At 58.3% G+C, this 12,348-nt stretch overlaps 3 protein-coding genes across 4 annotated transcripts in view; 1 reads left to right on the top strand and 2 right to left on the bottom strand.

Annotated features, from left to right (window-relative positions):
- Positions 1-5,474: 5,474 nt before the first annotated feature.
- KCNE3 (potassium voltage-gated channel subfamily E regulatory subunit 3) lies at positions 5,475-7,322 on the bottom strand. The gene is made up of 2 exons (XM_014888714.2): positions 7,282-7,322; positions 5,475-6,311 (listed from the first exon to the last, which is right to left on the bottom strand). Exon 2 carries the CDS (start codon positions 6,297-6,299, stop codon positions 5,988-5,990), a length of 312 nt encoding a protein of 103 aa, XP_014744200.1. The 5' UTR covers positions 6,300-6,311; positions 7,282-7,322; the 3' UTR covers positions 5,475-5,987.
- A 901-nt stretch (positions 7,323-8,223) lies between these two features.
- LIPT2 (lipoyl(octanoyl) transferase 2) lies at positions 8,224-10,464 on the bottom strand. Of its 2 annotated transcripts, none has more exons than XM_088158807.1 (3): positions 10,081-10,464; positions 9,696-10,041; positions 8,224-8,860 (listed from the first exon to the last, which is right to left on the bottom strand). In XM_088158807.1, exons 1-3 carry the CDS (start codon positions 10,231-10,233, stop codon positions 8,628-8,630), a joined length of 732 nt encoding a protein of 243 aa, XP_088014933.1. In that variant the 5' UTR covers positions 10,234-10,464; the 3' UTR covers positions 8,224-8,627. The 2 variants fall into 2 exon arrangements, with proteins under 2 accessions (XP_088014933.1, XP_088014934.1); XM_088158808.1 differs by having other exon boundaries at positions 10,120-10,464.
- Positions 10,296-12,348, top strand: part of POLD3 (DNA polymerase delta 3, accessory subunit) — a 28,283-nt gene continuing 26,230 nt past the window's right edge. Inside the window, exons 1-2 of the mRNA XM_088158806.1 lie at positions 10,296-10,314; positions 11,633-11,883. The gene's annotated coding sequence lies outside the window, so the exon portion shown is untranslated. The remainder of the gene's footprint in view (positions 10,315-11,632; positions 11,884-12,348) is intronic.

Here is a 12,348-nt window from a genome sequence, read left to right as displayed (position 1 = left end):
ATGTCCCAGCAGGGGTTGCCATAGTGACAGCAGGCACTGCAGAGGGATAGAATCATGAGATCGCAGATGGTTTTGGTTGGAAAAGACCTTAAAGCTTATGTCATTCCCACCCCGTACCATGGGCAGGGACACCTTCCACTGTCCTAGGTTGCTCCAAGCCCCAGTGTCCAGCCTGGCCTTGGACACTGCCAGGGATCCAGGGGCAGCCACAGCTGCTCTGGGCATCCTGTGCCAGGGACCTGCCACCCTCACAAGTCCCATCCATCCCTGCCCTCTGGCAGTGGAAGCCATTCCCCGTGTCCTGTCCCTCCATGCCTTGTCCCCAGTCCCTCTCCAGCTCTCCTGGAGCCCCTTTATGCCCTGGCAGGGGCTCTGAGCTCTCCCTGGAGCCTGAAACAGATGAAAGATGGGAGAAGTATCCTTCTCTCCCATGTGAGCACTCCTCCATGATTATTACCCTGGAGAACAAAATAATCTCGTGGAGGATAAAACTTATTTCCTTACTAGGAATAACTGCAGCACAAGGGGTTTGGTACTTCCCAGGATCTCACTAGTGCACCCCACCTCGGGAAGTGATGATTAGCTCCCATATGTTTCCCTGAGAGAAGGCTTTGGATCTCTAGCTCCAAGGCACCCCATGGCAGATGCCAGGCAGCCTGAGCAGCTCCAGAGCAGGGCAATCATGGAAAAAGATTATGGGGATACACTTATATCATGCTGATGGAGATTTGCTGTGTTGGCCTGGAGAAAACACTGACCTCGTGGGAGATGACAACTAAGGGTTTTGAGGGTATTCGAGGGTTAATCAGCCTCCAGAAGAATTTTTAAAGCTGATTATCTTGCTCCAGGAAAGTTAAACCCGGTCCCATCTGCTGGCATGACTGGAGTGTGCACAGTTCTCCCAGGCACTCCGGGGGGATTGTAGGGCCTCCCCACGCTCTCTGCCTGCCAGCACAAGCATCTCTTTTCATCTGCTGCTAGCAACAAATTTTCCAGCCCTCATGGTGGTGGAAAAAGAAGCCAGAACACAAGCAATTAATCTGTGAGTGAAGGAAAGCCAAGGTTTCTATGTTTCCACCCTCGTGCATCGTTTCGCCTGATTGAGGTGCAGCACGCGCGGAGCAAAATGAGCAGCAGCAAACAGCCCGGGGACCGGGAGCCAGGGAGAGGCCGGGCTGCCAGCGATGGATGGGGGCCAGGCTGGGAGGAGAAGGGCTGCCAGGCTGCTGGCAGGCGCCAGCTCGTGTGCTGGGCGCTGCCAGGGCCAGCAGGGACCATGGCAGGGCTCAGCAGGAGGGAATGGCTTCTCCCAGTGGAGCCTGAGGAGTGTGAGCACCCACAAGGGACTATGGCACTGTGCAGGCATCACTCCTGCAGCCACGAGCAAACCCAGAGGCACATCTGAGACTCGACCAATTCTAGCCCCAGCCCTGCCATGGGCAGGGACACTTCCCGCTATGCCAGGCTGGTCAAGGCCTCATCCAGCCTGGCCTTGGACACTTCCAGGGATCCAGGGGCAGCTTCTCTGGGCAAATAATTCCCTCCTACTCTCTAAACCCATTCTCTCGTTTTGAGGCAGACTTGTCCTGGAACTCCAGGTCCTTGTAAAAAAATCTGTCTTTCTTGTAGGTTCCCTTCAGCTACTGGAAGGCCACAATCAGGTCACCATGGAGCTTCTCTAGTCTGGGCTAAACAATCTCAATTCTGTCAGCCTTTCCTCATAGCAGAGGGGTTCCATCCCTCTGATCATCCTGGTGCCTCCTCTGGACCCTCTCCAGCAGCTCCACATCCTCCTGCTGCTGGCTCCAGGGCTGGGGCAGCTCTGCAGGTGGGTCTCACCTGAGTACAGGGGCAGAGGGGCAGAATCTCCCTTCCCTGCTGCCCACGATACGGGATCAGCCCACAAGAAGGGCTAAGGCACACATCAGAATTAGAAACATCTGTCCCATCCCGTTAGCATCCTCAGGGGTCTGGTTCCACAGCCCAAATCCTCGCACAACAAACGGGATCAGCCCCGTGATCTCACAGCTGCCGGGAGCCTGGGGAGGAACCCAGCGTTTCCATGGCAATCTGCACAGTTTATTCCACATCGTGTACAAACAGCCTGGAGCCCCCATGACATTGCAGGTTACTTTTCCACTCCCAATTTCTGCAGAGAGCCAGGGTCGTGTGGCATGACCCCAGTGTGTTCCTGCAGCTGGTGGCTGAGCCTCTCAGCACTGTGCACTCCCTGGCTCTGGGGCACAATTTTTGTGTATTATTTATGTCTCCAGAACACCCCATTAGTTCTCGCAGGCCTTTTGGGTTCCCTGGTAATGACACAGCAAGTCCAGCTTTCCCTTCCCTCCCAGAGCCATGGATTGTTGGGAAGGCAGTGGAATGCTCCAGGCAGGCAGTGAGGACATCCCTGCTGACCTGTCACCACAGGCCAGCGGCACAGGTGCCTTTTTGGGCTGGAATGACGGGTTTTAAGCAGATCTGGGGTCACAGCAGGGGAAGGCTTTGTCCTGATGGAGTGCAGGCGCTCTTCAGGCAGAGCATGGACACAGAGCACAGGTGGCAAGGATGGGAAGGATGCAGCAGGGACTACTGGCATTAGGAAATGGCTTTTGAAGTTCTGCAACTGCCCCTGGCTCGATGCTTCAAGATGTCAGCTTTGGGAAGGCCTGATCCCACACGTTCTGGCACCACAGCACACTCCTTAGCTTCCTCGGGAGCAGAGCACTCTAAATATGCTTTAAAAGCAGTTTGTAACATACAGGTCAGAGCCACAGGAAAAACCTCTGCTCTGGTCCCAAAGGGACGGCAGGAGCAGCTCCCTTCACCATTCCCGGATTCCCAAAATTTTTGGATTCCCAAAATCAATTTTCCCCGTCGTGACCCCTCTGTCCCTCAGGCTGCACAGCAGCACTGGTGATGTGAGCCTGGCTCAACACTCCTGAGGGGACAGCAGCTCTTCCCTGGCCAGCACCCGCTCCCCACAGAGCACTGACAGCTCTCCTGGAGGAGCAGCTCCCCTGGAACACAGCTTCCCATTGCCCAGTCAGGCTGAGCAATTCCAAATGTCCTGTTCCAAACCTGAATGACCCGAGGCAGCCCGTGCTGGCAGCTCGGCATTCCCTGATCTCACCCTGAGCCGCTATCATTTCACCTCGTGCATTCCTTATCGGAATGCCCAGCATCAAAGCAGTCCCAGGAACAGGCTCCTGTGATTCCCGCTGCTCCAACAATCCAACCATTGATCAGCTAAGCCAAGGTCAGCCCAAACTTCCCACACATTTTGATATACAAGTACCAGACAGCGTCTCACCCGTGATCCATTGATGTGTTCCAACAAAAAAAGCCTTATATAAATTAGCCTCCCAGGAGCGTTGTTTTTTTCCCTGGCTGCATTGCTTAAAACCCAAATGTAGTCAGCTACAATTTGCTCAGCTGGATTTAGGGATTGAGCCAAGACCAGCACACTCCCAGCTCTTCTCTCTGTGTTCTAACATCTCCTTGCTGTTAACAACAGCTTTGTGAGTGTGACCCAGGAATCGTGTGCTCCTGGGGCTGCAGTCCAGGGACGTGAGGCCAGAGCCCATCGGCTCCCAGGAAGAATCTCTGAGCTCTGGGATAAACATCTAAATAGTTGCAAAATCCTCCCCCTGGCTCCTGAAGCAAACCCAACTCAGGAGGCTCCCAAATCCATCCTTCCCTCATATATCCCTATTTCTGTAGCCCTCTTTGTCAAGCTGCCCCAGATCACGGATCCCAGGAACACCCAGCCAGGCTGGAGCTGGGGCAGCCATGGGGACAAGGACAGCCAGACAGGAGACAGAGCTAACACTGATGCTCTTGCCCCAGGGTGCCGGGGTGTCCCGGGCATGTGACACCGGGACCCTGAGGCAGCTGCCACAAGGTGGCAGTGGCATCTTGTCACCCAGTCTGGTGGCATCCAGCCGGCGGCTCCAGGGTAGGAGCACCCGGGGCGTCCCCACAGCCCAGCCCTGCCCTGTTCCGAATTTACCAGCAGGGATGGATGGACAGCGGAGCTGCCAATGGATCGCAGATCGGGTGAGTAACCATTGCTGCAGGAGCTGTGTCTTGTGGGAGGGATTTTCACCCTCAGAATCTTCTGGATTAGGGAACAGCAGCATTTTTTTTTCCAAATTTTTATGATATGTTATCTTTCAACAGGATTTTTTCCTTTGTGTCACAGCATTAGAAGAGATTCACCAGATTCATCCCTCTCTCCCAAAAGTGGGAACAGCAAGAATTGCACATCACTGGAGGGATTTTGGGGTACCACACTCACCATCCAACCCCCATCCCGTTGCAGGGTCCCACATCCCAGACCTGGCTGTTCCACGGCTCATCCCGCTGGAGGGGCTGGTGTTAGAGGAGGACAAACCCGGGGAGGTGGAGGAAAAAGGATCAGCATAGTGTGTGTCTCTGTCTCCACCTGGCCCCTGATTTATTTGCAGATAAAGGGTTTATTTTCCTTTCCCAGCTCTGCAGGTGCAAGATAAACAAAGTGAAGCCTCTTGAGCTACTTCCCCCTCGTGCCAGGTGCCGGAGGACACCTGTGCCCCAAAAAGCCCTGCTTGGCTCAGGGATCCCACTGGGATCAGCCCCAGAATGGGCTTTCCAGAACTCGCTGCTCCAGGTTTTGTGCCCAAGCCAAGGGCATGGCAAATCAGGAATTTGGTCGCTAAGCTGCTGCCGTCCCCATGCCTCCGGTGCCAAGGTTTCCAGCCCTACCCCAAACACGCTCACATCCACTGTTCTTTTTTGGATTAGGGTTTGGCGTCACTGTTTGGGCTCAGGATTGCAACTCTGTTTAACCTTGGAATGCAGGCGGAAAGGCCCCTATGGGCCAGCTAATCTAGCTGCAATTAAAGACATTCATTATGCCATTATGAACAGGTTAGGACGTGTGAGACACTGGGTCACTGGCGCTGCCCCACAGCCTGTTTGGAAAGACAGGGACATTTACTGTCCTGGACACTGGCCACTCCACAGTGGCCAGCTTAATAGCCGAGTGAAAGCCAAGGAACCCAGCAGGACCCAAGAACATCCCCTTCCCGTCCACCGCTGCGCCCTCACCCCATGGAAAACACATTTGGGACCTGCGGTACAAAAGGCCAAAGCTACAGCTGACAGCAGGAAGGAAGCAGGAAAGACTCCGGCATCGCCATCCGGAGCCAGGAGAGACCTTGGGAGATGCCTGGAGCCACACGCCTCCGGCCAGCCTCGGGCCACGCTCACAGCGTGCCCACAGCTCCAGCAGCTGCCTGGACAGCAACGGGGACAAAGCAGCCAGCTGGGCACTTGTCCCATCCTGGAGGCTGGGATGCTGCCCTTGAATCCACCTTGGCAGCACACAGGCAGCAGTTTGGCCCTTTCAGCATCCCTGGGCTCTGGCATAGAATGGTGCCCTGTGGATTGACCCAAACACCAACTTTGCTCGGAGGAGAAGCAAACACAAGTCCCCTGGAACCCACCACCTCCTTTAATTCCCTGCCAGAAAAGCAGGGCCCAGCCCAGCTCAGACATTACAGGGTTTTGGCACCAGAAAAACCCGCTAACCACTGTCACAGCTGCTGGGAGCCCAGGGAGGTCACCGCTGGCTGATCTGAGGAGGGAAATAGGGAAATATTCTCCTTGAAAGCTCCTGCCAGCCCCTGCAGGCCACGGTGGGAAAAGAGCTGCCTCTTCCATCCTCATGCCCACAGTGCAGCCAAGGTGGGTCTGCAGGAACAGGACCTGCTTGTAGGTCACATTCTTCCAGTTCCTGCCAGCCAGGACATCCCGGTGCTGCTCCACCAGGACTGAGCTTCTCCATGGTGAGGGTTCCCAGCAGCTTTGGGAGGTTCTCAGCAGCTTTGGGGGGTTCTCAGCAGCTTTGAGGCCAGCAGCACTGTCACACCCCACAGCGAGCGGGGTGTGCAGAGCAAGGTGACCCCAAGCCCAGCGGCTCCCCGGGGACAAGGCGCGGGCCGGGCTCAGATCATGGAGACCCTGTTCTTGATGTAGACGTGGTAGGGGTCGCTGCGCTTGTCCACCTTGCGGGAGCGGGTGTAGCCCAGGATGAGGCTGCCCACGGTGGCTGCGAAGAGCGTCATGACGAACAGGATGTACATGTAGGCGTTGTCATTGCGGCCGGCGTGGCCGGCGCGGTCACTGCGCGTGGCCCCCGCCGCGCTGCCCGGGGCCTGGCCGGGACAGGGGATGGCCCCGTGCAGGGTCTGGTTTAAGGCATTCAGCACTGCCTGCAGGCTTTCGTGCCAGGTCTCCGTCCGGTTCTTCTCGTCCATGTCCTCCGCAGGCTGCAGGGAAGGACAGGGAGACTCAGAAGAAGCTGCCTTCACAGCCGAGGTGTGACCCCAAACTGGTCCTCAAAGCATCTCCTCTGCCACAAAGCAGGGTGGCCAAACCATTTGCATGCCCAGTAGCCTTCTCCCTAAATTTCAGTCCTTCCATAGAAGAGATAAAGCTCCCAGGGCTCTGCCTACCCCCGTCTCCTCCCCAGGGCTGGGGACAGTGTAGGGACACAGCTGTCCTGAGGGACCAGGAGGGCTGGGTTCAAAGTCTGCTTTTCCTCAGGATGTGTGACCATGGTGGGCACATATCCGGCACAGCCTCCCACAGATCACTGTGAACCCATCTTGAGGGGTTGCTGCCCTAAACCTCTCCGGGGATTTCCCTTCTCTTTGGGTGCCAGACCTCCTCTGACCTGCCATCCCTCCTTTGGCACGGTGCTCTTCTGCCAGCCCCTCTGGGCTCCCCTGTGCACCTTCACACCTTGCTGGGGCCCCAGAGCAGGCATGGCCAGGAAGGGACACTGGGACACAGTCCCCCACGTATGCCATCCTTTGGGACACCTGGTCCCCCCAGGTACCCATGCTGTCCCCCACCAGCTCCTGAGCACCCCTTGCCTGCTGCACCAGCAGCTCTGCCCCGTGCAGAGGCAGCTGATCCCCCTCCCAAACGGGTAACCCTTAACTCGGGGTGCACCTCCCAGGATGAGACCCAGCTGCAAGGAGGAGGAGGAGGAGGAGGAGGAGGAAGAAGAAGAGGCTGAGCAGCCACGAGTCCACTGGTTTGAGGTCGGATCTGGCTGCCTTCCTGACTTAAGACAAGTAGTAGGCTGAATTTCGGAGGTTTAGGACAAGATCTGGGTTTATCCCAGGAGGAGACCCACAGATGGGGTACGACTTAGGGGTCCTACCTTAGGGAGGGGTGTAAGGACAGGGAGAGGAGTGGGGCACAAGGCGTGGGAAGGAGGCTCGCACTCACCTCGTGTGCCCTCCCTGCCTGCGCCGCTGCCAGGCTGAGCCGGGACTGAGCATCACAGCCGGCGGGGAGGGATGCCGGCCGGGCTGGGAGTGTCGCCAGCCTCCTCCCCTTCCCGGGGCAGAGCCACCTGCCACAGCCACCCAGCCCCGCCGGGGCCACCAGCCTGTCCCCAGCCGGGGTCCTGCCAGGGCGCTGGCCCCAGCCGATCGCGGGGGTTTGGGGGCGGAGAGCGGGGCTCTGCGCTTCCCCCGGCACACGCTGCCGGTCACGCTTTCCTGTCCCTCCTCGTCCGGCACCGCTGTCCCCGAGCCCTCACACTGGCACTGAGCCTGCCTGGGCATGTTCCTCCCGCTCACCGTTCCCTCCTGGAGCTCAGCCTGCCCCATGGAATGGGATTTCCCCCCCTTCCAGCCCCATTGGGCACCCACGGGTGGCTCACAAGGAGCTGCCAGTGCTGGGCAGCAGCAGAGAAACCCCGGAGCTTGTGGGGCAGGGAGAAGACCCAGAACAGCAGTGAGGGGCTGTGGGTGGGGGTCAAGTCTTGCTCTGAGCAGGGTGCATTAAATCACTTGTCCATTAAATCAGCTTCTGGTGCTGTAGCTGGTACAGTTATTTCAGAAGTGCTGACGGTAGCACCTCCTCCAGCACCACAGACCCAGTGGGAGCAGGTGTCCATCACCCAGCCAGGATGCTGCCTAGTCCCACAGCATCCAAAAGAGCCGTGGCTTCTCTCCTTGTGACCCTTTTCCCTCCTCCTCCCGCTTTTCCACTGCATCCACAGTGCTCCAATGGCCTTTTAACCAGCCATTTACAGCCATCTTCCACCTTCCCTGACACCAGGATCTTTGCCACGTGAGGACTTCTCTGGGCTCAGGATGAGAAAATAGTTATCATTGATAAAGTCTTGGGGCAAATAAATGAAAAAGGGATCAGCAGCCGAAGTTCCCAGCAACTCTCTTTATATATAAAATCTGCCTTTTTTACCCTTCAGCAAGGGAAGGATGCTTGACCCACATGAATTCATCAGCATTCACAGAGACGATTAATTTTTGTGGGGCAAAAAGCAGGAAAAAAACCCACAAAAGCACCTGTTTGATTACTTCCCCAGCAAGTGGCATGAGCATGTGGTACCCATGGAGGTCTCAGCCGAGGGATGGAGACTCACGAGGCTGGAGAGAACAGCCCCAGTGGAGGTTTGGACGTTTAAGCAGCAGCCTGAAGCCCTGTGCCATGTCCACTCACAGTCTACAGGCAAAGGCACGAGAACTCGGCTCACCACAGAGCCCCCAGCGCTGCCCTGACGCCGTGGCTTCGCCAAAACACCCGGCCAAGGCACCACAGCAATCCTAATCCCCGGGGTCTTCTGAAGAGACCAAAGTGCAGTCAAACACCTCCTGGAAGGAGTCGAGGAAAGGCTCGAGGACGTGGCTGACGGCGACGTGCTGGCCCAGCTCGTGGCTCAGAGAGGTGACCCCCTTCCCCTCCAGCCCGCAGGGGACGATGTGCTCGAACCAGGTGAGGTCAGTGCAGCAGTTCAGCGCCAGCCCGTGTGATGTGATGTGGTTCCTGCAGTGCACACCTGCAGGGGCCAAGAGCACCCACCCGTCAGCACCATCACAGGGGTGCCCTGGTGGCAGAGACTGAGTGACCACACTGCCCACACCACTGTAAACGTCCTCCTCTCACCACGCTTCCCTCAATTCTGCCAGGGAAAACCCATAGACAGGCTCCCCAAATCTGGGGCACAGCATGCCCAGATCCCTCCACCCCAGCCCCTGCATCCCCCAGCACCTCCCACCGCTGGAGTTTCCTATGGGCTTGGACATGGGGAGAGCTGCAGGATCTCAGGAGGAGGTACAGGATATGGAGGGGGAGCAAGGGAAGGGGACTGGGCTGCAGGCAGGCACCCAGCCGTGGGAGCAAGAGCCTAGTAGGTGCAGGGGTGCAAAGTGCTGGGGCTCAGAATTGTGCTGCCTTTCCTCCTGGATGCAAATCCCACCCCTGCATGCTCCCCTGTGCACACCTGCCCTCCGCGGTGCCTACAGCCCTCTGCCACTGTGCCCTGCCACGATGCACATGGGATCACAGGATGGGCTGGGCTGGGAGGTGTTCCATGGGCGGGGACACCTCCCATTATCTCAGGTTGCTCCAAACCCCAATGTCCAACCTGGCCTCGAGCACTTCCAAGGATGGGGGATAGAGCTGTTCTGGGCAGCCTGTGCCAGGGCCTGCCCACCCTCACAGGGAAGAATTTCTTCCCAACATCTCATCTAAGGCTGCCCTCTGGCAGTGGGAAGCCATTCCTCCTGGAGCCTTCTTAGGCCCTGGAGCCTTCCGTTCTGCACGTGGAGCACTCCCAGCTCCGCCAGCCCGGCTGCAGGCACACCCCCTCTCCCGGAGCCGTCCCCGCTCACCGATGGCACAGAGTTTGCTGTCGCCCATCCAGACCCCGGTGAAGGGCGGCGGGAGGGCGCGGGCCGTGCCCAGCCCGAGCCGGCGGCACAGCCGCACCACCAGCGCCTCCAGCCCGGCCACGTAGGCGCGGAGCGGGAGGCGGCGGCGGCGCAGGTCGAGCACGGGGAAGGCGAGCAGCTGCCCGGGGCCGTGGAAGGTGATGTGGCCTCCGCGCCGCGCCGCCACCAGCGCCGCGCCCCGCGCCCGCAGCGCCGCGGCCGCCGCCGCGCCCGGAGCGCCGCGCAGCCCCCAGGTGTACACGGGCTGAGCCGGCTCGCTCAGCACCACGGTCTCGGCCGGCAGCGCCTCGAGGCCGCCCGGGCCCGGCCCCGGCCCCGGCAGCGCCTCCGGGCCGCCCCGGCCCTGCCCCGGCCCCGGCAGCGCCGCCGGGCCCCGCGCCGCCCGCGCCGCCGCCACGCAGCGCTCCTGCACCCGCAGCGCCTCCGCGTACGGCACCGCGCCCAGCCGCAGCACCCGCACCGCCACACAGCGCGACATGGCCACAGCACCGCCGGGGACACCGCCGGGGACACCGCCGGGGACACCGCCGGGCGGGGCCAGCGCCCAGCAGCAAACCGGGTAAGGGACGGGGACGGGGATGGGGGCACAGGCTGGGGCACAGAGACGGGCAGCGGAGATGGGGACACGGAAAGGCAGCGGGGACGGGGATAGAAGGCGGGGGCAGGAAAGGAGGCGGGGTAGGAGCAAGGGGCGGGGATGGAAATGGGAGGCGAGGATAGGGACGGGCAGAGTGATGTGACCACGCAGCGGGGCGGGCTCTTTGGGTATGGGGACAGCAGCGTGGCGATTGGGAGAGGCACTGGGAATGGAGACGGGCAGGGAGGGGAGAACAGGGCAGAGGGGACAGAAATGGATGGGGGACATGGGTAGGGGACAGGCATGCAGGGAGAGAGGATGGGGACAGGGCACAGACATGGTGAATGGGAACGTGGAGAACAGGGGAGAGGGAACAGCAGGACAGAGGATGGTGGTTTGGGGTTGGAGAGTGGGGAACAGGGACATGGCCCAAAGGAGGTTACCAGGGATGGGGCCTGTGGTGGGGGCTTGGAAGCAGGGGATAGGAGACTGGGGACAGGGAGCTAGTGCCCAGGGACATGGGTTAGAGATAGGGGAGAGCAGATAAGGCACGGGGAGGAGGTCATGGGCCTGGGGGTGGCTGATAGGGCCAGGGCTGCAGGAGGAGCACAGGGAGGAGAGAAGGGACCCCTCTCACAGTAGGGTATGGGACATGGGGCACTAGGGTGGGGGACAGGGTGAGGAGGGGACGTTGTAGTGGTGACGAGGGACACAGGTAGGGAATGTGCACAGGACATCCCAGTGCAGCTGGGCAATCACAAGCCTGCTCAAAACAGGCTAAAATTAGGATTCTGGGGTAAAATTAGGATAATTGTGGATGCTCCAACCCTGGAAGCGTTCCAGGACAGGTTGGATAAGGCCTTGAGCAACCTGGTCTGCTGGAAGGTGTCCCTGGCCATGGCAGGGGGTGGAACTGGATGAGCTTTAAGTTCCCTTCCAACCCCTTAACTCTGTGCTGGTACCACAAGGCTGTGGACTGTAAATAAAGTTGTTATATTGCTGAGGTGCTGATGAGAGCTGCAGTTCATCACCCTGGGACTGTGAAAGAGAAAATGTTCCCACCTCAGCTTTTTATTGCAAATGTAGAAAACAAATCTGGTTGAACTGCTAATGAGTCAACCATTAAAACATGGTCATGGTCAAAACATTAAAACGTTCCCAGCCTGCAGCCCTTCCAGCTTATCAACCATGCTAAGCATGTGAAAGTATGTCCTGATGTTATAGAACAATCACCATGTTACTGAGCCCTTGCTTTTATCACAAACACACCTCTCTGGTAATGTGCCCTTTGTCACCACAGGTAATTCGGTCGGCTGACAAGGTCAACTGCTGTGTTATTGCAAGGAAGGAAAGGTGCTTCCCTTTGTTGGGCCATTCTCTCAATGAAAAGGAGAAAAAAGGGGGGAAAAAGCCACCAGGAACCTCACCAGGAACCGAGCAGCACCCAGCTCCTTAGGATGGGATCATCGCCTCAACCAACTCCAGGAGAGCTGCTCCGTGTCTCTGTCTTGGCAGGAGAGACTCATATTTTGCACCAACAGCGTGCTTGCAGTGAGTTATTTCCTTTTTTTTATGACTGAGCCCCCGCTTCTTGCCTGGAGATGAAAGCCAGGGGCTCTTCCTTTCTGCGTGTCACGGGGCTGGGACCCTCGTAAACAACACGGCAGAGCAGCGTGGTGGCGTCACTGCCCTATTTACTGTGCACATCCTGCTTTTGAGCCAGGCCGGAAATCTGTGTGGAAGGGGGCCACGGATGGCTCACATTTTATCCTTCTGTCAGGGTTGGGTGTTCCTAAAGCAGAGTGGGGGTTTTTTGGTGTCCATGATACAGCAGTCTGCTGCACTGTTGTACCTTCTCCTCTGGGTGCCTTAACCATTAGCAGAGCCTCTGCAATCCTCACCATTTTGTTGGAGTGCCTGGTTTGTTTGTCCTCGGGGAATTGTAGGGCTAATGCAAGCCAGGGCTTAATAGCAGGAAGAGGAGGGGAGGACAGAGGTGGTGGCTGTGAAACAGGT

This window comes from Sturnus vulgaris, chromosome 2 (assembly GCF_052056855.1).
Source record: "Sturnus vulgaris isolate bStuVul1 chromosome 2, bStuVul1.hap1, whole genome shotgun sequence".
NCBI classification, from domain to species: domain Eukaryota; kingdom Metazoa; phylum Chordata; class Aves; order Passeriformes; family Sturnidae; genus Sturnus; species Sturnus vulgaris.
This window is presented reverse-complemented; position numbering and strand designations above follow the sequence as displayed.